This window comes from Cryptomeria japonica, chromosome 4 (genome assembly GCF_030272615.1).
Source record: "Cryptomeria japonica chromosome 4, Sugi_1.0, whole genome shotgun sequence".
Classification (NCBI taxonomy): domain Eukaryota; kingdom Viridiplantae; phylum Streptophyta; class Pinopsida; order Cupressales; family Cupressaceae; genus Cryptomeria; species Cryptomeria japonica.
Genome location: NC_081408.1, coordinates 179063446 through 179088061, shown reverse-complemented (window position 1 = coordinate 179088061; position 24616 = coordinate 179063446). Strand labels below are relative to the sequence as shown.

Here is a 24616-nt window from a genome sequence, read left to right as displayed (position 1 = left end):
AAAATGTGCTTCCATTGCTCCTCCAAGAGAGCAAAATTCCCCCTTATGCACTTTTGATGATCACTTGAAGCATTTCACATATGAAAGATGATAAAATTAAGGCATAAGAAGGTAAGATTGATGAAATTTAGTTAAGTGGGCTGAATATTGGAGAACTTCCTTCCCTGATTAAAGCGAATCTCTCTTCCATTGCTCCCTTCTAGGAACGAAAGTTACTTCCATTGCTCCCCTGCAGGAGTGAACCTCATCCATTTGCACTCGAAAAGTCCGAAATTCTTCTTTTAGTATGATAGGTGTTGCAACGTTTTCACACATCACCCCATTGCAAATGGGGACCCCCTACTTTGTAGGCCCTCTTGGTATTTTTGCTTTTGTTTGCTGGGTCTTTTCACGGCAGTCTCATCAGTGCTCCAAGTCTGCAAGTGAGTGGGTCCATTTTAATCTAGTTTACTTTTCATTTGAGCAATTTTGGCTAAGTCTAGGGCTTGTTTCGACAATTTTAGGGTTTCTCCTTTCAATCCTAGATTTTAAGGGTTTCTTTTAGGGTTTTTGAAAAACTAAACGTAGAATTGGCATCAGGGCCTTTTAAGGAACCAGCACGTGAAATTTGAGCGAATTCTAAGCAACTTTCCATTTTTAGAAAATTCCTATTTTTTAGAGATTTCACTCTCAGAATGTCTTCATTTCACCAAAAATCAGAATTACTATTTTTAGCAATTTCTATTTTTAGTAAGTTTCTATTTTTAGAAAGTGTCCCTGTGTTGTTTTTCTCTAACATTGACAGTTTGAAAAAGTTTCTATTTTTGGAAAGTCCACTTGTGGCAAGTCCTTGTAGGCTGACACCAAAGACCAGATATGCACGATCATTTCTAAATCCGAAAAGTCAAAGCAAGCAGAGTGATCGAAATTTGGCTGTGTGAATATTCAGTTCAGGAATGGAAAGCTTGAAAATCACCTGTCTAGAAAATCACTTCAAAATCCAAGCATGTCATCCTAATCTGTGGTCCGGAATTCATGAAAAGGGCGTAAAATCCTTGACCACTGTGAAATGGTGCCCAGTTCCCTGGACAGCACCAGAATCCATGTGTCGTGGAATTCGTGAAGTTACATAAAATCCAAGACTAGGTCAAAATTCTGCACAAGGAAGCAATTGGGGCGCCAAAATTGAGTAATCAAGATTTCATGAAAGATAAAGGAAATCAATGACCAGGTCAAAATTCCACCCAAGGAGTCAGGAGGGCGCCAAAATCCCATGTGTCATGGAATTCGTGAAATTACGTAAAATCCAAGACTAGGTCAAAATTTCGCCCAAGGAAGCAGCTGGGGTGCCAAAACTGAGTAGCCAGTAATTCATGAAAGACAAAGGAAATCTAGGACCAGGGCAATCTAGCGCCCAGATCAGTCAGAGGGCACCAAAGTGATATAGCCAGGAATTCATGAAGTTGTAAAGAATTCCTACCTGAGGTCAATCTAGCGCACAAGCGGTCTAGAGGGCACCAAAATCCATCTGTAATGGAATTCGTGAAACGACATAAAATTCACCACCAGGTGAATTCCATGCCCAAGAGTGGAAATTTTCCAAGGCAAAGGGGAAATTGAAGGTTAGGAATGGATTGAGAAAATAGAAAATTACCTCGGGAAAATTTTTTTAAAATCCATTTTTAGACACCAAATCTCATCTAAATTTCAATTTTTTTGCAAATTTGGATTCGTGAGGGAATTTTCTCTCTCCTAGACCCGGGACCTAAATTTTAGGAAAGTTCCTAAAATATAGGAGATGTAAAAAACTGGTCAAAAAGCTCCATGCGGACATGATGAATTCAAAGAGCAGAAAAATTCCTTCCTCAAGGAACAAATTTCCAGAATTTCTTTTCTAGTTCCAAAATGTGCCCACAGTTGAAAGAAATACATAAAAATCAAAATTCAGGAAGAAAGGTTCAAAATTCAAAAATTCCTTCCTCAGGGAAGAATTGCGCCTGAGAAGAAGAAATTCTAGGAAAGTGAAAAATTGACTAGGTGATGGAAATTCTTTCCTTCACGACAAAATTCTTGGAAAAGGTGAAAATTCAGCTAAGTGTTGGAAATTCCTTCCTTCAAGACAGAATTCCAAGAAAGGTGAAAAATCGACTGAGTGTTGAAAATTCCTTCCTTCAAGACAAAATTCCAAGAAAGGTGAAAAATTGACTAAGTGTTGGAAATTCCTTCCTTCAGGACAGAATTCCAGGAAAGGTGAAGAATTGACTAAGTGTTGGAAATTCCTTCCTTCAGTACAAAATTCCAAGAAAGTGAAAATTTAGCTAAGTGATGGAAATTCCTTCCTTCACGATAGAATTCTTGGAAAAGGTGAAAAATTGACCAAGTGTTGGAAATTCCTTCCTTCAGGACAAAATTCTAGGAAAGGTGAAAAATTAGCTTAGTGATGGAAATTCCTACCTCCACGATAGAATTCTTGGAAAGGTAAAAATTTGGCAAGTGTTGGAAATTCCTTCCTTCAGGACAAAATTCTAGGAAAGGTGAAAAATTGACTAAGTGTTGGAAATTCCTTCCTTCAAGATGGAATTCCAAGCAAGGAAGAAATCACATCCAAGGATGAAATTAAAGATAAAATTTCTTAGGCAAGGAAGGAATCAAGGATGACCTGAATAAGAAATTTTCCCCCTAGGAAAAATTTTGAAAAATCCATTTGTGGGCATCAAAAATCATCCGAATTTCAAAATGATGATAGATTTGGTTTTGTGAGAGAATTTTCTCTCCTGGACCCTGGAACCCTAATTTGAAAATTTTCCTAAAAAATGGGAAATGTGCAAAATTGATGAAAAAGCTTCCCTGGAACAAGAAAAATTCAAAACTTCAAAGAAAATTCCTCCCAGATGAAATATTCTCTCTCCAAGGGTTTCTCGCCAAGTGGTAGCTAGGTTAGCGCATGTTGAATTAATGGAGCACCTTTTTTGCATGTAGCCGTCACATTTAAGGCGTTATGGCAGATTCTTTTTGCATGGCAGCCATCGTACTTAATGCAATGGTGGAGCATCTATTGCATGTAACCGATTTGGAAGTGATGGTGCATTCAATGCACATTGGGCAAATTTGAAAGAAATGGTGCATTCAATGCACAATGGATGCCATTTTTGGGCACGTAAAATTAATTGTATATGGGCATGATGGGTCATTAATTGTCGATTCCCACCTTGTTGCATCATGAGTGGAGAATCTTTTGGGGAAAACCCTAATTAGGGTTTTGCATGAAGCCTATATAAAGGGGTGAACCCCTCATTTGTAAAAGGAAGGAGACTTGCATGAAATTGTTGCGATAAGTTTTGAGATAATAATAGTGAAACATTGTTCTTTGATGGTGTCCACTTAAGTTATTTTTTCAAAGCTTGCATGGTTGCACCTTCCTCACTTATAGTAGTATAGTGCTTTGATTTCAACGGAGAATGTAATGGTGTTCGACGAATTTCCATGGTTCATACTTTTTGCATCTTGCTAATTGTAAGTTGCAGAGTAAAGTTAGTTTGAGCCCCTAAATTTGTGCTAAGTTCGATTGCGGATAGTCGTTCAGATTGCTCCATTCTGGGTATTCAAATGCACTTTCTCGATTTGAAAATCCTCTAACATCCTCGGAAGATTGCACCGGTTCTTGCGGAGTTATAGTTGACCTTGGCGAAGCAGATCTTGGTTTATCTGGAATTTGTCCACCAAAGCACTATTCATTGATATCATTGCCCTTAGGAGTAGATGTAGATCCTCTAACCCTTTCCCCTTTAGTTTCAGTTGATTTTGAAGCAGAAGCATCACAGAATTGCCATATCCGATGATGAAGTTCCAAGCCACAGCGAAGGATTGAAAGAACGATTCAAACATAAGGCACCTTGGATTACCAGTAAAACACATCAGCCAACTGAGTCACGTCCATTCCATAAAGGAACCTTGGAGTTAGCCGTTTGATCTTTTTTGCAATCTTAGCATATGGCCTAACCTTGATCAAGAGAGAGTAAGGTGACCGTTGGTAACTAAATTATGTGTTAGACGTCATCATAAAAAACACGTCAACAATAGGGGGTGTATTGATTTAGTTCATTTTGTTACTTCATCAATATGATTCAAAATGTCTTCTTTTCCAGGTCTGATTGAAGAATCAGAGCCGGGAGTGAGGAAGCACATTCAAGATTACACCAAGATGGAACACAACACAAGGAAAGCATGACATTCAAAAGAAGAAGGATTTCATCAGCAGGCACAAAGGTATCAAGGAAGGTGATTACATAGGAAGGCTCTCAAGGTATTCATGAATCCTCACTACAACATCACAAAGAAGGAATACCAAAGGAGTGAAGAAGCAGTCCTGACATCAAAGGTTTATTCCAAGGCAATATCAAGATTCAAAACTAAGAGGGAGTCAACATCTACACCTTGCACCTTCATGGGTTTCAGCATTGAGACATTCAAGAGGATAGTTTCGGAAGAGTTAATCAAAGTTAGAAGATTATCTTGAACAACATGATATAATTTGGGAACACACCTTCATCATCATCATTGTTGATGCTTAATAATGTTGAGTATCAAGAATCCAATCCACAAGTGCAAGTTGAGGTGGCATCCCAGTCACTACTCCACCAATCAGAGGAAGTCCTACATCAGCATGTCTCGATTCAATGAACCAAGCTCACCCATGGGGGCACAAGTTCCAATGTACCACCTACCCCCTATCTATTGGTCAAACACTCCAGAGATGACATGTATCAAAATGTTAGAATTATTTCATTGGCTAGGATTAAGTTTGTTGTAACAAACCCTAATTAGGGTTTCATTGTAAAATCTTGGCCATTGATCAGAAACAATCCTGGCCATTCAAAGTAATGAACTCTCTATATAAAGCTCAATCTCTTCATTTGTAAAGGTTAATAGAGAATAGTTAGTAGTTTGATAGCAGATAGCAACTAGAGTAGAGTAGGAAGAGAAGGGAGAAATTGTTGCCTTGGTGTAAATAAACTTCCTTTTCATTGAAGTTATGGTGGAACGTGTTGTTTCTTTACAAGTGCATGGTTTCTTGTTGGATCTTCACGTTAGATGATGAGTAATTAGATTGAATGGAGGAATTCGTTGAATGCATCTGTGTGGAATCCATTTGGTCTATACAACTAGCCTCTTGTTGATTGTAAGTGTGCCTTGTGTGGTCAACTAGATTTATATGAGTAACTTCAATTGTTATATGTCCATTGTTTATGCATTAACTTGAATAGTAATCATGTTTGATGGTAATGATTTGAACACCTTTGAATTGCACCTTAGAAGATTGCATTGTGCTTGTGTCAAATTGTTCAGTGTGATGATGGGACCTTGCCCAGTAGGATTCCATCGAATTGTTCACCCTTTTCTTGCATTCTAAGTCTTCGGATAGAAGTCCTCAACCCTTTCCCTTTTGCCCTTTTTTTTCAACTCAAGCTAGTTTAGGATAAAAAGCATCACAAGATTGCAATATCAAATGATCAAGTTCTAGCAATTCAAGCATTCATATACAACATAAGGCCCCTTGGAGGAACAACAATCACAATGGCCAACTGGGCTTATCCACACGTCGTGACCCAACATTGAAGAGCCTTGGAGTTATCCCAAGTGATCCTCATGTCAGCATTTGAGAGACTTTGATCAAGAGAGGATAAGATGCTTTTGGGTAATTTATTTTGTGTTTGCATATGCCTAGAAAACACATCAACACGGTTGTTCTGATTTCTGAGGTAAGTCACCTCAGTTGACAACTTCTTCACTTGCTTGACCAACTCCTTCATCTCATCCTTTTCTTCTTGAGTTCTAGATGAAGATGTTGTATTCTGCAGATAAACCGGTTGCGGTGGCAGCACTTGTGACATCGGAGCTCTTGGATGGGGCACCAACTGATTTGCAAGAGCAGGAATTGGATTGATAGTAGGGATGTAATTGGTCATGCCAACTTGTCTGAAGTAAGAAAGTGTTCTATCGACGTGTTTTTTATGACAGTGTCTAACACAAAATAAAGTTGCCCAATGGTCACTTCACTCTCTTGATCAAAGTTCAATCGTAGGCTAAGATTGTAGTACATTCAAACGATTGACTCCAAGGTTCTAGTTTTGCAGTGGACGTGACTCAGTAGGCTTGATGTGATATGTCGATAATCCAAGGGGACTTACGCACACTTGAAGAAGATTAAACGATTTATGACTTTCAAGGAATTCGATCACGGATGATTTGTCAATGACAAGCTCTTTTTAGGATTTTGGATTTTCGGATTTGAAAATACTAAAAGTAAATAGTAGAGGGTTTAGAAAAGCTTGTTAAATCTAAGCACAAAGAGACAATGATTGCTTGGGTAAAACCAACCGCACTTTGCTTCGCCACCTTTGTACAACTACACAAAGGCGGTGCAATCTTCTAATTTTGTGTAGGAGTTTTTCATACCACCAATGAACACCATGAAAGAACAATGTTCATCAGATGATGGAAGTTAAGTTTCCACATATAAAAGGATCAGACTAACCTTACAAAGTTAATAACAATCAGCTACTAACAAAACGTATGAGCAAGGGTTTCACTGCAAAAAATCTCATCAATCCCATTCATCTAAGTACTGGAAAACAAATCTACTCTAATATGAGGAAAGCAAGACCATGCAAGTTACAAAACAAAACAAGTATACACCATCAAATTGAACAATGTATGAATTTTCTGCTTCACCATCTTATTGCAACAATCTCAAAAGCGATCTCTCCTCCCTTACAAATGAGGGGGGGTCACACCTTTATATAGGCTTCAAACCTTGGCTACATGCAAAACAATTATTAGGGTTTGACCTAAAAGATTCCCACACATGATGCCACAAGGTGGGAACATTCATTAAATGCCCATTATGCCCACATACAATTAATTCCTACATGCCCAAAATGGCATCCACCTGTGCATTAAATGCACCACTTTCACTAAGTTCGCCCAACATGCAATAAATATTTATGCAAAATCGCCCATGCTGCCATAAATGCCCATTATCCTCTAAATGCGACGGGTGCATGCAAGAATCAACCATGATACCATAAATGTGACGGCTACATGCAAGAAGATGCTCCACTACCTTAGCATGCGCTAACCCAGCCACCACCCAATCAAATATTCCTGAAATAAATATGCCACCATATTATTCGATCAAAAGACCTTCGTCCAAAAATGGGTGGCCATTATCTCATTCATTAATGGCATAAGCAATGAATTTGGTGACGATCGCCTCTAATTCTCCTACGGAGACACTTGGCACGCTCTTTATCCTGAACTCTATCAAGGAAATTTCCTCTTCACTTTTGGAGAAAAACTTCTCCCATTTTGCTACCATTTCCTGCATCCTCTACATAGTGTCAGAAAATAAAGAAACATATTCCAGATGTGCCTTGGAAAATGATTCCACAAAGAAGAATTCATGTAACCGGTCCCTTGGGAAATTCACTGCCACTCCACCTTCATCCAGCCTTCTTGCGAATAAAGCCTCAACTGCATTGAGGATTTCCTCCTATACCCTTCTAATTGAGTCTTTCAAAGTCAAAGATTCCATGTTGAATCTTTCAAAGGCTTCCCTTCCAGTGCAAACAACACAAAACCACTGTGAGAAGTCATAAATTTTGTTTACCTAGATCACCTTCTCGTCTATCAGTGTCTTCTTAGGAATTTTCATCAATGCTCTGAGTTGAGGAATAGTCAGGTCCTGATAAATGTGTACATCCTCCCATGAACTATCCGCCACTTCTAGCCTATTCAAGAGGGCACAGAATTTTGAATGAAGGCGAGCTAGGTCCTCAATAAATTTTCCGCCTGTAGTGAAAACATCTTCCACCCATGCCTCAGAATATTAAGCCCTCTTCCTGACCTCTTCAGCAATATCAACAGATTCCTTAAGAAGAGAGGTAGGAAGAACAAAGAACGGATCTTCCTCCTTGAGTGGATTTTTGAAACTCTTAACATTTTCTGGCCTTGGGAGAATTTTAACAATTTTGTCCACCTTTGAGGGAATCCTGTATGTTTGGAATTCTAGGAGAGAGAAAGTCTTTTCTAGAGAGATTTTTATCTTGAAGGAAATTTTCTTGTGTTCTCATGCATACCTCGTCCTAGAGAAATATTTTTTGTCAACTAACCATTTTTTCCATGTTTGAGAAAAAATTTCCTGTGCATTTCTTCCCTGAGGAAGGAATTTTTGTTAAAGGAGGAAATATCTTACTTGTCATGAAATCCACACCCTATCCCAATCCTCGAGCATAATTTTGATGAAGTGAAGGAATTTGGAAAATTTGGAAAATTCCTCCATGTACTGATTTTCGTGCCCTACTTTTGTCCTTAGATACATTTCAACTGAAGAGGAGGAATTTTGTCGGAGTTGAATTTTCCTTCCTGGCCACATTTTTGCACCCTACCTCTATCCTGGAACACATTTCAAGAGAAGTGGAGGAATTTGGTTGACGGAAAGAGTTCCTCCTTGGTATCATTTTGGCTCCCTAACTTGACCTTGATTTTATTTTGCCCCCAAGGAAGGAATTTCTTCATGCCTTAGTCAAATCTCATGTTTTCCAAGGCCTTGTGCATACTTGGGTGCACTTCTAAGAAGAGGAAGGAATTTTTGTGAAGATGAAACAATATTCCTTAACATGAAATCTTTGCTCCATCTTCGTCCTTGAAAGCATATTGATGGAGGGAAAACTTTGAACTTTTTCCTCCTTGTCCTTGATTTCCACTTTTTATTTCTAACTTGAGCATATTGTGGATTGGAGAAGGAATTTTGAGGCTCTTGGAAATTTCCTCCTTGATGCCATTTTGGTGCCCTATCCCTTCTTGGAGTGCATTTCTTCGAGGAAGGGATTTTATCCAAGGGGAGGAAATCTTCCTTGTTATGTTTCTAGCACCCATGTACTGACTTGGAGCGCATTTCTCTTGTGATGAAGGAATTTTTTGAAAAAGTGAATCTTCTTCCTTGACTTGAATTTGGCACTCCCCCCTAACTTTGGGTGCAATTCTCCTATGTCGTGGAGGAAAATTTTGACTTGGAGACTAATTCCTCCTTTGCCCCCTTTCCAGCGCTCATCTCCTTGCTTGGGCGCTATTTCACCTTGATGCAGGAATTCTAGTGTTTGAGGAAATTCCTCCTTGAGGTCATTTTAGCACCCACTTCATGCCTTGGGCGGAAATTTCACTTGGAGTTGGATTTTGTTTAAAACTTGGAAATTCCTCCCCACCATTCCAACGCTCTGCCCCTATCCTTGGGCGCTATTTTGCTAGGGAAGAGGAAATTCCTCCTATTCATGACTTTAGCGCCATGTCTTCTCCTTGAGCGCCATTCTTAGGAGGTGAAGGAATTTGGGCAATTGTTGACTTCCCTCCTCTTCATCATTCTAGTGCTCATTCCTCAATTGGAGTGCACTTATACTAGGATGAAGGAAATTTTTGAAGTTTTGGAATTTCCTCCTTGCCTTGAAAAATATCTCATCTTTCTAGTTTTAGGATTGAGGAAGATTTTCCATGCTTTTCCACTTCAGGAAGGAACTCCAGACAGCCATTTTTGATCATCTGCTTTTTCAACTTTCCAAATCCGGACTTGGATTTTCAGGAATGCTCTGCCATCAGTGTCCTACCAACTGCCTGAGATAGACCTACCAAAACTAGACTTACTAAAAATAGAAATAGAAGCAAAGTGACACTAAAAATAGACTTACTAAAATTAGAAACTTCTAAAAATAGGAAGTTTGCTTAAACACAAAATTAGGCCAACCCAAGACGTAGTGAACATTACTAAAAATAGTAAGTGCTCCAAATTCCCTCAAATTTCACTGGTAGCTTCCTTGAAGGGTTCTAACTTCATTGCTACGTTCAGTTTTGCCAAAACCCCAAGAAAATGACCTCAAATCTAAGTCTAAAGGGCAAAACTCATAACATAGACAAAACAAGCTCCAGACTTAGCCAAATTGCTCAAAACACTTACAGACGATCAGATTTATCAAAACACTTGCAGACCAGGGGACACCGAAGGGATTGCTACAAAAAGACCACAACCAAAAGACCAAGAGGACCTAAAAAGTAGGCGGTCCCCTTTTGGAATGAAGTGATGTGTGATTAGGTCACAACAGGACTGAAAATGCCTTTGACTTGATTGTGTTTGCTGCAATTCGCATCCTCATGTCTGATTTTACTATCTCTTTTAGGTCTGATCACTTATATTTCACCTCTAATTTTTACTGTGCTATCATCCTCCAAGGACTGATTGCTCTTGCTTCTCAGTCTGATCCTCATCCTTGTTGAGCACTTCAAGTTTGGGCGATCTTGTTTTGGACAAATTTATCCTCAAATTTGAGTGCATTTCAAGTGCCACATTGCTTGAATAAATAGAGATAGCTTTAGGGTTGCTTTGTCACTATACTGCCTTTTATCAAACTTTTGCTCACGAAGAGGCAGTTGATGCAAGATGGTCAAACATTTTGAGGCTAAGTGGAAGTAATCTAAGGCAAGTCGGGGATATTGGTAGCAACTAGAAATGATCAAGGCATGGTCGAGGTTTTCAAGACTAAGTGGAAATGTTCTTCAGCAAATTGGACCATTTGCCATGAAGTGGAAGTCAGTCCATGCGGAGTTTTGAGATCCAACTCGAAGTCACCATCCAACATCAGTATAACCTGCTCACTCAACATTTCAATGTGTTTTCCCCTCACTCTTAGCAACTTTACCAAGTATAAGACAACAATAACTTCAAAACCTTAAGCACTCACCTCAACCGGCATCCAACCTCACCAAAATAAGGACCTATTCAATCTGATTGGACTTATGACAAGCAACTGGAAAAAAAAGTTGAGGTCCCCATTTGCAATGGGGCGATGTGTGAAAATGTCACAACAGCCACCAAGAGAGAAGAAAGCTAGCCCTAAAAAGAAAAACTTTTCGATTGGTAAATGATTACTATACAAAATGGGATCTAATCAAGTGCTTAGGCGATGTGTAATGCAGGAGGAAATACCTAGCGCACTGAAGGAAGTGCATGAGGTCTTGTAGGGACACATGCAACCCAACACCACAACTCATAAAGTTCTACTGGCCTAATTGTGGTGGCCAATGGTACAAACTGACGCTCGATAGGTAGTAGGGTATAACACCTTCCACCGAATAGGCAAACCCCTCAAGCGATATTATATGCCATTGTTTCCTTCACAATCCTTAGAGCTCTTTGAGAGATGGGGACTAGACTCCACTGGTCCATTGAAGGTCAATCAACTGCATCGATGCTGATACATGGTGGTAGCAACAAAGTATCTAACCAAGTGGGCAAAAGCAAGAGCATTGCCAAACAATACGACTGTGAGTACGACAAGGTTCATACATGAGCATATCGTCACAAGGTACAGTATTCCAATTCTGATCACAAGTGATGGAAGAGTACATTTTGCAATCATGCCATTTGGTTGATCACGACAAAGTTCTATATATTTCATAACTTGTCAAGTCTATACTACCTGAGGGAAAACAATCGAGCCTAATCGACGAATAAGGCGTTGGTGTCTATCATTCATAAACCATGTGGCATCGAAGAGGCTAACTCGGAGAAGCTGTCACTTGTATGGTGGACCTACTTTACGACCTACAAAGTGACAACAGGGCATACACCTGTTGATGTGTTTTTCATGCACATGCGAACACAGAATAAAATACCATAAGTATCTTATTCTCTCTTGAACAAAGTTATTTGAATTCTGAAGATTTGCCTAAGGATCAATCGAAATAACTCCAAGCATCTGGAGAGGATAAGATACTTATGGTATTTTATTCTGTGTTCGCATGTGCATGAAAAACACATCAACAGAATTGGTGCTAGAAGGAGGGCCTTCGCCTACTTTTCTATACAAGATTTGATCGTCAAGAGGAACAATACTATTCAAAGAAAATCTTATCTCAAAGGAATTCATCAAAATTTGAGATAAACATGTATCACAATGGTGTTGCCACATAGAGGATTGGACGAAGTAATACAACCCAATTTGGAGATAGGCAACGTACAAGAAGACATTATTTCAGGATTGAACGACCTTGCTTGGAACCTAAGGAGAAGTGACGCTGAGTATACTAGAGTTAGAATTGTGTTAGGACAAGAAGTAGATAGAGCTGAAGAGCATCAAAGAGCTGCTGCCAGAGAACTTCGTAACCAAAGGAACCCACAGTGATCTCCAAGAAGTAAGATCTTCACGCTGGAGCATATTGGTTCTTTCTCGCCCGAAAAGCACCAAAGGATATTGAGATCTACACCAGGCACAAAGGAGCTGACCGAACTTCAATTCACTTCAAGATCGAAGCGGGCTCAGAGAGAAAATACTTCAAGAGAACCTGAATTGAGGTTAGAAGATACATCTGATTCATCACAAACTCCATCCCTTCAAGAACAAGTACAAGTAGCAATTCAGACAAGTATCCAGGCAATTACACAGTTAGTCAGTCAAGTCAGTTCATCAAGTACTCAATCAAGTTTCCAACCTTTAGAAAGCACGATGGCTCACAATCCTCCTCTTGCTTATGCACTTAACAGTGATACATGGATGATCGATAATCCATCACCATTAGAATTTGCAGTATATCATGATATGCCTAAAAATCCGAAGAACTTCTGTCCTAAGTTCAACACTAATGATTTCAATCATACAGCAGAAGATCATATCAAGATGTTCGAAGACCTTTTACGCAACAGGCGAATTGAATACGGAGACGTAGACTGTAGACTTTTTCCATGTTCGTTAGGAGAAGAAGCATACTTTTGGTTTATTCATCTACCAACAAGGTCAATCAGAACATGGAACGCAATGAAAGATGCATTTATTGCAAAGTTTGGCATTCCAACAATGCCTGTTGAGTTATATAGACAATTTGTTGAGATCAAAAGGAGAGAACATGGGCCTATCACTTCTTTCAATAATAGTTTCCATAGAGCTTACACGATGTTACGACATCCATATCTCATCGCGGATCCAAGGGAAGTTTATTATGGAGCTTTAGATCATCTCACTTATATGTTTGTAAGGGCATATCCCACCCCAAATGATTTGAATGCAACATATGCAAAAGCTATTGAAGTAAGCAAGAACATGGGGCAAAACATCACTGGGCCACTACTTCATATGGGACCTACTGCAGAACCGAACCAAATTCAAGCAATTAGTCAAGCTTTGGCACATCAAACCCTAGTCTTGAATCCAAATCTGCCTAGTCCATACCACTAGCCTCTTACTGATGTTAAGTGTGCCCTATGTGGTCAATTGAAATTGAATGAGTTTAATCTCGAATTGTTATGTGTCTATTGTTCATGCATTAACTTGAGGTGATCAGTGTCTGATGGTGTAACGATTTGAACATATTCGAAGCATCCCTTAGAAGATTGCACTGAGTTGGTATCAGATTGTTCAACTTGATGGTGAGACCCAACCCAATAGGACTCCACCTAGTCCTTCATCTATCTTCTTGCATTCTATGTCTTGGAGTAGACTTTCTGAACCCTTTACCTTTTGCTATTTCTTTATTATTCTAGTTAGTAGATAGGACTCAAGTTCCAGCATATCAAAGCATTCAGACAATGGAATGTAAGTCCCCTTGTGAATCCAGCATAATCACATCACACCAACATAGCTTATCCACAGGTAGAGAACCTACATACCAGAACCTTAGAGTTATTTCGATTGATCCTTAGGCAAATCTTCAGCATTCAAATAACTTTGTTCAAGAGAGGATAAGGTACCTTTGGGTATTTTATTCTGTGTTTGATTGTGTATAAAAGACACATCAACAACACCCTTCTAGTCAATGTACGATTAAGAAGCAATTGTCCCTATTGAGTACATGGTACCAAGCTTGAGATTCGTAGTGGAGAACAGGCTTTGGGACAGAGCCTGAAGAAAAGGCAGTTTTAGTTTTTAAAACTAGACAAACGTAGAGTGCTTGCATAGTGGGTGACCAAGAGCATGCAACGTCAAAGATAGTATTGGCATAATAAACATCTCCAAAGAATGAACTTTGAGCCAAGACACTTAGTTTTGAAATATAACGATCATAACAAGATCAAGCCAGGTAAGTTTAAGGTGTGATGGCTCGATCCCTTTAAAATCTGAGAAATTTGTGAGAATGAAGCCATCAGGCTGGAGAATTTGGACAACACTCTGCTAAAGGATAGTATTAACAAATCAAAGTTGAAACTGTATAAAGAAAGAATGGAGACACAAGTTGCAGTCAACATGGTAGATACCTTTCCATCTCCATCAAGAAACAACAGCAAGGAACAACAAACAATGACTAATATACCTTCCCATCTCCACTATGTAGCAGTCAAGAATAGTCTATTATAATTTATGAAGGTCTGAACATGACCATCAAAGTTCAAAAATACATCTATCTGCTGTTTTGTTCCCAGGCCCTTCTCTAATGATGTCTTCAATATGCAAAACCTCTTGCTTTCAAAGGTAAACCTGAATGCCAACCCTGTGCAGTCATCAAAGCTGGTTTTTATAACATCTTACACATTCCCCGAGGGTCAAGATGCACATCCCAATGTTTTGAAGTTGAAAAACAGACACAGCCCTTCAAATTAAATGTTTTGCATGTACAGTAACAAATTTGCCTGTTGCTCAGAGAAATAGTTTGCCGCTTCTGAAAAGTCTGCCAAGGTGAACAGCTGTTCAAGCTAGTGTTTCAGTATTTGCTGCAATGGCTTGCTGGTTTGCCACCTAGATGTAGCATTCAAGAATAGTCAAGTACAATGTAGTAAGGCCTAAACACAATTAAACAAAGCTCAACAAGTTTCAAGATTTCAAACATACATTTCTCTACTGTTTTGTTCCCCTACCTTGCTCTAATGCTGCCTTCAATACCTGTGGTCCTCAAAGGTAAACATTAGTGCCAACCCATGTGCAATCATCAAAGCTGCTTTTGTAACCTCCCACACATTCCCCAGTGGTCAAGACATGCATACAATGCTTAGAAGTGGAAACAGACAGACATAACCCTTTATATTCCATGTTTTGCACACACAAAAACGAGTTTGCTTGTTGCTTAGAGAAATGGTGTGCCAGTTCTGACAATTTTACTAAGGTGAATGGCTCTTCAAGACAGTGTTTCAGCATTTGCCACAGCAGTTTGCTGGTTTTTCAGGGTGAACAGATGTTTGCCACCTGTTGCCAGTTGCAAACTAGCCAAAATTGGAAAAACGCTAAGTTTTCAGCCCTGCATGCAAGGCAATCTTCTTCCCTAGGATGCTCCTGATCATCCTTAGTCGTCCACAACCCTGCATACAGGTCCTTAATGCAGTTATCCGTACTGAAATGGAAATAAAACTGACTCTAGTATTGTAGTCAAGATTTGATTTTCAAATCAATAAAAAAGTCAAGTATATTGACATAAGATTTGACCCTATCTAACTTGATAACAGTGTTATTTGTTTACAATAATTGATAGCAGATCAAAAAATTTGTTTTTATTAACTTATCATATTTCCTGCATTTGTTTAACTTCTTATATAATCAAACCACCTACCAAGACCCATGTAATGGTTTCATAAATATCTAGTAGGAAACATGTTAACATTTCAGTTTCAATGTCACATATAGCTTCACAATTTTATCCCAAGCTACTTAAGAGTCTAGTCCTGTTGTTATTTTATTGAAACAAAAATATATGAGTGAAACCATTTTAATTATAATACTAAATTCAATGCTGCAGTGAAATAACAAAGGAATGTACCTATGAATCAAACAAAAATAATTTACAATTCCCTGATGGTAACTGGATAAAGAATTAGTATGCAATATAAAGACAAAGCAAGGCCCAACTTTGAGTGTAAATAGAATATCATTTCTCATATATGAGAACATGCAGCAGAAAGTAACATTACCACAAAACAAACACACAATTTACATACAAGCAAAGCAGTGATTAAATTACAAAGAGATCAAATATTTCAAAAGTTCTCTTCTTTATTTCGGTGCTATACTTCAGTTACAAGACAACAGTGAACCAACCTTGAGAGACTCTAGAACATGCTCTGGAGCAATAGTTCGCTTCTCCTCTTTGTAGCATATCTCATTGGACTCCGAAGAGATTAAATTGATAAACTCTGTAGTCAAAACAAGTGCCTGAGACAAGTAATTGTGCCAAGAAATATTACTCCTATGAGCAAGCACTTCTATTAAATTTAACAAGCCTAAATCAAATCATAAGTTCAAGGCACTACTATTTGTATACTATTAAAATTGTCTATACACAAAATGTATTAATGTCCCAATTGCTAGTTAAATTCTTTTAAGTCATAGGACTACTTAAAAGCAAGTAGACTAGAAAATGGACACAAGACTAGTTAAAAAAGTTTACACCACAGCGCACTTGCCTGCTCTTTTACATTGGTTTAATCTAATAGAGACAGGTGTTTCTTTGAGCTCAAACAGTTGAGATGTTATAATGCCCTTTTCTGGAGTGGATTCAAATGGTTTTCCCACACTTACTATTTTAGTAAGTCAGTTCCAGGCACCAAGTCAGTTGTCAGTATTGTTATTTTTAGTATAGTAGGTGGATGGAACTAATGTTGATATTTCAATATTTGACATAGTCTAATGCTTTTATATTAAATAATGATAAGTTATTAAGTTATAAAGCTAAATTAAAGATTTAACTTTATCATTATTTTAATATATTTAATAAAGGACAGTATGGGCACCCAATATTAAAGTAAAAGTGTTAAAATTTAATGAATCGGGCCTTTCTGAGGTTGGACACCACTTTCGGAGACACAAGTAAATTAAAAAGCCAAAGGCAAAAACGGGCGTCGCTTTTTGGGAAAGATATAAAAGTGAGTTTGAAGAGCCCATTTCAGATGCTTAATTTGATGTCTTGGCAATCTTATTTGCTGGTTGGACTTGTTCATCCTATGGCTTTGTGAGGACAGAAACCCTTGCAAGGAGCATCTTCCACATTGGTGTGACTGTGAGACACCCAATCTAGAGGATTACTTAGTGATTTCATCTTGGAATCACAGTTGGACTAATTTTTGAGGCTTCATATTCTGATTTTGCTAAAGATTACTGCATATCAGATTATTGAGGATCAATTTGGAGGGAGTTGGGAGTTTGTTTCTGATTATTGCAAGTCATACATCCTCCTTGTCTGGTCATACACTCTTCTTTGCTTGCCGCACTTCCCAGAAGGTGGCATGAGGGTTTCAAAGGGGGTTGATTTGAGGTTTGAGGGGAGATTGCAGTTGTTTTGAGGCGTTTTGGGCCTGCATCATCAGATTTATCCATTTTATTGCTTTTGGAGGTGACTCTAGAGAGTGGTGTCCAAGTTTACCATTGCCAATTTGCAGATTTTAGTGCCAAATCCGACTTTTATATTGTTGGAGTTAATGGGTATGCTTGAAATATATTTGTAATCATTTTAGTTATTTGGGTATTACCCATTTTGATGATATATTGTCCTCCCTATTCTGAAAATAAATTAGAGTTCCATCTTGTTGATGTGTTTTCTAGGACTACGCCGAACAAAGAATAAATCACTTCACTCTCTTGTTTAAAATTAGACCGTATGCTAAGATAACAAAGAAAGATCAAACGGCTAATCTCAAGGTTCCTTTCGCGCGTGGACGTGACTCAGTCAGTTCATGGGTTTGCTGTTTACCCAAGGGGCCTTACGTATGCTCACAAAAGATTTTAACAAACTTACGGGTTCAAGGATTTTTATGGGAAAGATTTGCAATGAAAGCTCTGTTTTTTTTTTTGGATTTTTGGATTTGGAATATGCAAAAAGGTAAATGGGATAGGGTTTAGAAAACTAAGCTTAATCTAATCTAAGCCTAAGAACAAGGAGAGGGGATCACTTATGCGAAATCCAACCACGCTTCGCTTCGCCAGCAAAGCACAACTACACAAAGGCGATGCAATCTTTAGAGGGTGTGTGAAAGATTTTCAAATCACCAATAGAATCCATCAAATTGAACAATCTCCACTGATAATTGAAGTTAAACATACACATATAACGGAGGCTCGGGCTAACTTTGCACAGTATGCAACAATCAGCTGCACACCAAAAGTATGAGCACGGACTTTGAAATAAGCAACCCTATCAAATCCAATTCATCTTACAACATGAAAGAAAATCTAATCTATATGAAGAGAGTGAGACCATGCGAGCTTCAAAACAACACAAGAACACACCAACAATTGAACAATGTATTAAGTGCTTCAAAAACTCTCAACAACAATCTCTCCTCCCTTACAATGAGGGGGGTCACCCCTTTATATAAGCTTCTGGCCTTGGCTACATGCAAACCCTAATTAGGGTTTTCCCTAAAAGATTCTCCACTTAAAATGCAACAAGGTGGGAATCAACATTTAATACCCCTTAAGCCCATATACAATTAATTCAAATAAGCCCAAAAATGGCATCCATTTGTGCATTAAATGCACCCCATTACATTAAACTGGCCCAAACTATAACAAATATTCCCATGCAAGAAATAAATGTCCATCATTCCCCATGCAACGGCTACATGCATAGAGAATCCGTCATAAAACCATTAACAAGACGGTTGCATGCAAAAAGATTCCTCATGTATTCAACATGCATTGACCAAGTCGCAACTAAGTCAAAATATTCCAGCGGTAAATGCGCCGCCACTACTCAGTCAAAAGATTCTCCTCCAGGAATGGATGACCATTATTCCGCTCATTAATTGCATACGCAATGAATTTACTGATGACGGCTTCCAGCTCTCCGATGGAGACACTTGGCACATTTTCAATATCAAACTCCATCAAGGTAAGTTCCTCACTCCTGGAAAAGAAGCTTTGCCACTCCATGATTTCCTGTGTCTTCTTCATCGTACTAGAAAATGAAGAAACATTTGCAAAATGTTCCTTAGTGAATGAACCTACAAAGAAGAACTCGTGTAACTGGGATTTCAGGTAATTCACTATCACTCCACCCTCACTGAGCTTCTTTGCGAATAGTGCTTCAATTGCGTTGATGACTTCTTCTTGCACCCTTCTAATTGAGTCTTTCAAAGTTAAAGACTCCATACTGAATTTGTCAAAGGTATTCTTTCCTGAGAAAACTGCGCAGAACCACCAAGGAAAGTCATAAACCTCGTTCTCCTGAATTACTTTCCCATCAATCAGTGTTTGCTTCGAAAACTTCATTAGAGCCCTGAGCCGCCGAATGGTTAAGTCTTGATATATGTGAACATCTTCCCACAAACCTTCCGCTATCTCCAATCTATTCAGAAGGGCCACAAACCTAGAATGAAGCTAAGCCAAATCCTCAATGAATTTTCTTGTTGCAGTGTAGACATCCTCCACCCATTCCCTGGAATTTTGTGCCATTGCTCTGATTACTTCTGTGTCATCAACAACTAAAAGATCTCCACTCCAAATTTTACCCAATCTGACCCAACTTAGGAGGTTATATGCAATGTTTATTTGTTGATAAGTCTTTGGCCAGCATATATTTGGATGGGATTTGACTGGTTTTTGTTCTTGTTTGAGTGGTTTTGAGGTTTTTATGCAAAATTCTTGAATATGACATAAAGAGATTGCTGATTTAAACTAATACATTGCATAACACACAAGGAAGGTTAATAAGTAGCTGTCATTTACTTAAAAATTCAATGTACATAACATTAACATGAACTCATAAGTCTAATGCAAGTTTCCAGCCTATAGAAATATGGAAATCAGCTCCAATTAATGTCAAAACCCTAAATACATGCTAGGGTTTGAAACCCTTCTACCCAAAATAGAGCGGCTAGCTGAAATAGAGCTTGAAAAAGATAGAAATGGCCTCTAAACGGTCAATCCTGCAACTCATTGAAGAAACCCTGCCTTCTAACTGATAAATCTGCTCAAAGATTTTCAAATGAAGCTGCCATATGCACACTGAAGATGGATTATGATGGAAACTGACACCCAAGGAGATGGGTTTCCGTCCAAATCCCTCAATTCTTCCAAGAGTTGGCGTACCTGGAAGCCCAAGCTGCTGAAACCCTCATGCAAGCTGCTGATCTGAAAATGGAGATGTAAGAATGAGCCCAAATGTTATGAAAATTACTTTTTATAACTCTCCAAGAAGTTTGATCCATGAGAGGGGTTCTTTTTGGCCTTAAAAAATTAAAATTGACCTTGAGGGTCTATTTTCTCATTGACAAAATGGCCCCCTTTTAAAAACAACTTGAGTTACTAGGTAGGGAGTCACTTTTCACTATTCATCCTTATGTTTCTCTGTTACTATTCACATAAGGCCAACTTTAATATTTCAATTTTAACCATAAAAATAACTCCCCACAACCAATTGGAAGACTTGCGAAGCTCCCAAACTGGATTCCACAACCCCGGGTTGGGTCCCATACCACCCTGCTGACCTGCGGGACCCCAATAGTAGGTCAACCTCCACCAAAACATCTGAGGGGACTAAGGAGGGGACAATACAACTTCCTTAGGGAGGGAAGAAGGAGGAATGAATGGGGGACTTGCTTCCCTGAGCGGCCGCTTAAGAATTCTAATGTATTCGCATAAGGCTCTATTTTCTTCCCTCGGCCTTTTGCATTTTGCCTTGGTTTTCTACATCTTTTCCTTCAAGGCTAAGGAAGATCCTTCGAAGTCCTCAATTACTTGTCCCGTGGAAGCATGACCAAGATCAACTTGTCTAATATCATAATCTTTCGGCCTAATTTCAATCTTGCCCTTATCTACTACAGGCTCAGCTATGTGCAAGGTTTGGGATCCAGCTTCATCCCTCACGACCTTGGAAAATTCCATGGAGCCTTCTTTTTTGTCAGCTGATCCATCCTTTTCAACAACTCTTCTAATTCCTAGGCTGGATCAATTTCCTTTTTTGGCTCCCTTCTTAGTCTATCCATCAACCAATCAAGAGCGGGAATGGAGTGACTATGGATTTCCATCTACTCTTCCTCCTGTGATTCTTCTTCCATTTCGCCAAGGATAGCTTCCATGAAACTATCCTGACGAGTTTCTTCCTGGTTCGGAGGACTTTCTTGTCTTTGACTTCTTGGCTAATTGGGTCTGTGTAAAGTACTGATGCTGAGTATATCCAGTGTTCGAGTATTGCCTGGAGGTGGATCCGCTGGATTTTCCTGTGGGAACATCTCTACCTCCCGCACACTGGAAGAACTTGCTGGTCACTGCACCCTTTCTATCCTTGCTCTCTTTCATAGAGGTTCTTCCTATTGCATTTCTTGCTGAACTTCTTGATGAACTTCTTGATTGATTTCCTATTGGACTTCATGATGAACTTCTTGCTGGACTCCTTGTTGAACATCCTTCTTCCTTGCCATCCTTGGCCTCTTTGGAGCACTTATCCCTTTTATCAAGTCGGACCTCTCCTTCTGCCTGGGCCTGCGAAGATCCTTCAGTTGTTTCACTATGGGAATCAAGACTTCCCATCAACTGATAGGTCAAGTGAACATTTCCTTCCTTCAACTTCCTTATCTGCCGATCAACCCAGTATTTAGTGAATTTCAACATAGGTCTAGCCAAGATATTCAAATCATCAATTTCGAGCTCCGACTAGTCTAGCAATTGAATGGGCTGATCTTTCACTTTCTCAAATTTCGGTTGCGTCAAGTCCAAATCTTCTTTCACTTGATCCAGCACTTGGAAAATTTCACTTATCCGAATGGTGTCAAGGAGCAGTCTGGAATACATTTTCTTTCGAACTTCAAGGTCATCCTTGGCACTTGCCCAATAATCCTCTAAGTGAAATTTATGAATGAATTTCACCCCAGCAACCTTTCTGATTTGGCGTTAAGGATCATACTAAGCTCTGGATGTATAATATGCTAGGCGGTAGAATCCTAACTCCTCTACTGCTTTCTCAGCTACTTCCAAACCCGAGCACACCTCCACGAAATCACCTAGGACAACTAGGAATTCAATAGACTGCTTCTTCTTTTGCAATTGATCATAGGCTATTAACTGCCTCATGAGTTCAAGCAATACCAAGTTGTCAGATGGATACCTTGGCAATTTGTATGACTGGAATGAGAATCCCTGCGTCTTGATATAGGCGAATTTCGAAAACTGTAAGAACATGGCTTCATACTTCTGAATCAAGGCTCTAGCTTGTGGTGACACCCTTGTGTGCAATTCATTCTGCATAAGTCTTGTCAAGTACATAGTGAAGGTGTCGTTCGCCAACTTGTAAGAACTAACATTGTGAAGATGCAGCTGAGGATAACACTCATGCAATTTCAGTTGTGCTAGTCTGCAACCCATGATTCCATTTGCTAGCAAACCATCAAATCCTCCCCTTCTTGCAAGCATATAAATTACGTAGGAGCTCATGAAGAAGGATTGGGACTTCCTTTCTTTCAAGTCCCTTAGCTATTCGTGCAAATAATGGCTGATCAATCTAGCCCAATCTACTAACCCATTTGCATTCTAGGATCTCGCAGATTTAGAAGAACATTAATATTTCAAAATTCACAGTATGTGAACATCCCATTACCATGCTCAGCGTCTTTATCAGGTCCACATATTCCTATTTGAATTCAAAGATAGTGAGTCTTAGGCATTTTGGAGACATGTGGCTAGGCTTCAGCAACCACTATTTGTTGATTATATCAGCATACCTGGTAGGACCCGCATCATACACTGCTTGAGCTCCGCTAATGGTCCTGTATGTCATGGAATGGTATGAAGGAATCTCAAAAGCTTCACCAATTGACGTTGGAGTCAATGTCACCAGCAGCCTGCCATCTAACATTGAAATTGTCTTCCGCTCTAGATTGTAATGATTTGCACATTCCAGAATCAAATCTGGACACTGAATAGCGGGAGGAAAACCAACTACCGCAACAATTCCGCTCTTGACAAACTTGACAGCTGTCGAGGATGAATTATGTCCTGTTGTTCCAAACATTCTAATCTTGAAGGCAGCTAGGTTGAATGTGCCCAAAGTTGTATCGTTGATATCCTTCCACCTGGAATTTATTTGGGAAACCGGAAGAAAGCCCTTCATCTTTTCTTTTATCTGTGCCTGCCTGGTGATGGTAGTTGCCTTCTTTGATTCCGCCATGATGAAAAATTCACTAAGTATGACTTTTACTTCTTCTCCAACTCTTCTTGCTTGAAACTCGCACGTGAAAAATGAAATATGTCTCCGTGCTTATATAGAATTTCTCAAATCGTGCTGCTAAGTTGGGGGGCATCGATTTTGGCAATTGCATTCATTATGCGTCATACTTTCCCATTTTCTCGTCATGCACATGGAATCTTCCTTGTTGTTGAGTTCAAATTTGGAAATTCCTCTTAATGCACTTAGTCATGCGTCATACTTAGAATATCCCCTCACCAACTCATTAACTTCCCATTCTTTCAAATTTTTGGAGAGAAATTAGAATATTCTTCAAGATTCACCTGATTTATCGTCTTGACTTGACGTTTCCTGCTCCTGAGGAATTTTCCACGCTTCTCCAACATCTCCTATTTTTTAGGGATTTCCCTAAAATATAGGACCTAGGTCCAATAGAGAGAGAAATCTCTCATGATTCCAAATCTGTAAATTTTCCTGAGGAGATTTCGGCTTTTCATTCCTCCTTGACCCTTGGATTTTCATGCCTTAGGCAATTTTTTTGAGTTTTCAAACCTGAGCATGGAATTCATTTCACATGGTGGAATTCATCGTTTCCGAGCCTTGGAAGAATTTTCAATTTTCCTAACTGGCATAGAATTTTGACTTTGATGGAGGAAATTCATTCTTTTCACACTCTCCATGGACACCTCTGCTTGGCGTCTATATTCTTCCTTGGGCGTTATTTGCACTCAAGGAGGGAATTTTAAAGTTTTCAATGAATTCAAGGCACCCTTACTTTGGCGCCTTACCTTGGTGCCTGGCACAATTCTTCATAGGGTATGGAATTCACCCCTTTTTGCAATTCTCCAACTCTTCTTCATTTTGGCACCCATTCTTAGTCTTGGGCACTAATCTTCAATGAAGGAAGAATTTCGTTCCTTGCTCATTTTCCTTAGGCATTCCATTTTGGCGCCCATCCTTGGTGTTTGGCGCAATTTTTACTTAGGGGAGGAATTTTGATGTTTTTGTGAATTCCATGGCAGTGTGAGTTTAGCGCGCCTCGTAAGGTATGGGCGCTATTTTGCATTGTGCATGGAATTTTGCATTTTCCATGCTCTCCATGGATTCCCTCCTTTAGCGCCCTATCACTCCTTTGGGCGCCATTCTTGCTCAGGGATGGAATTCATGTATGTTGAGGTTTTCCACGCCACCTTCACTTTTGGGGGCTATTTTACCCTTGGCATGGATTCTTGCAATTTTCCATCTCTCCATGCACACTTCATTTTGGTGCCCATTCTTGGCTTTGGGCAAGTTTTTGCAGTGAAGGAGGCATTCATTATTTCCTTGCTTGTTCTGGACTTAGGTGAATTTCTTGAGCTCTCCATTTCTGGAATGGGCTTCCAACACTTACCCGTTTTTGACTGATTTTGTCTTCTTTTTTGACTTTCTAGAATTAGTAGTCATGAATGCTTGATATTCATCACCTTGCCTGAATGGTCCTATCAGATATAAACTTCCA

The 24616-nt window shown here is 39.2% G+C and overlaps 1 protein-coding gene across 1 annotated transcript in view; it reads right to left on the bottom strand.

Moving 5' to 3' along the window:
* Window positions 1-24616, bottom strand: part of LOC131032069 (protein Dr1 homolog) — a 131983-nt gene that overhangs the window by 17893 nt on the left and 89474 nt on the right. The window contains exon 3 of the mRNA XM_057962992.2: window positions 16041-16135. Within this exon, the coding sequence (XP_057818975.2) occupies window positions 16041-16135 (95 nt within the window). The remainder of the gene's footprint in view (window positions 1-16040; window positions 16136-24616) is intronic.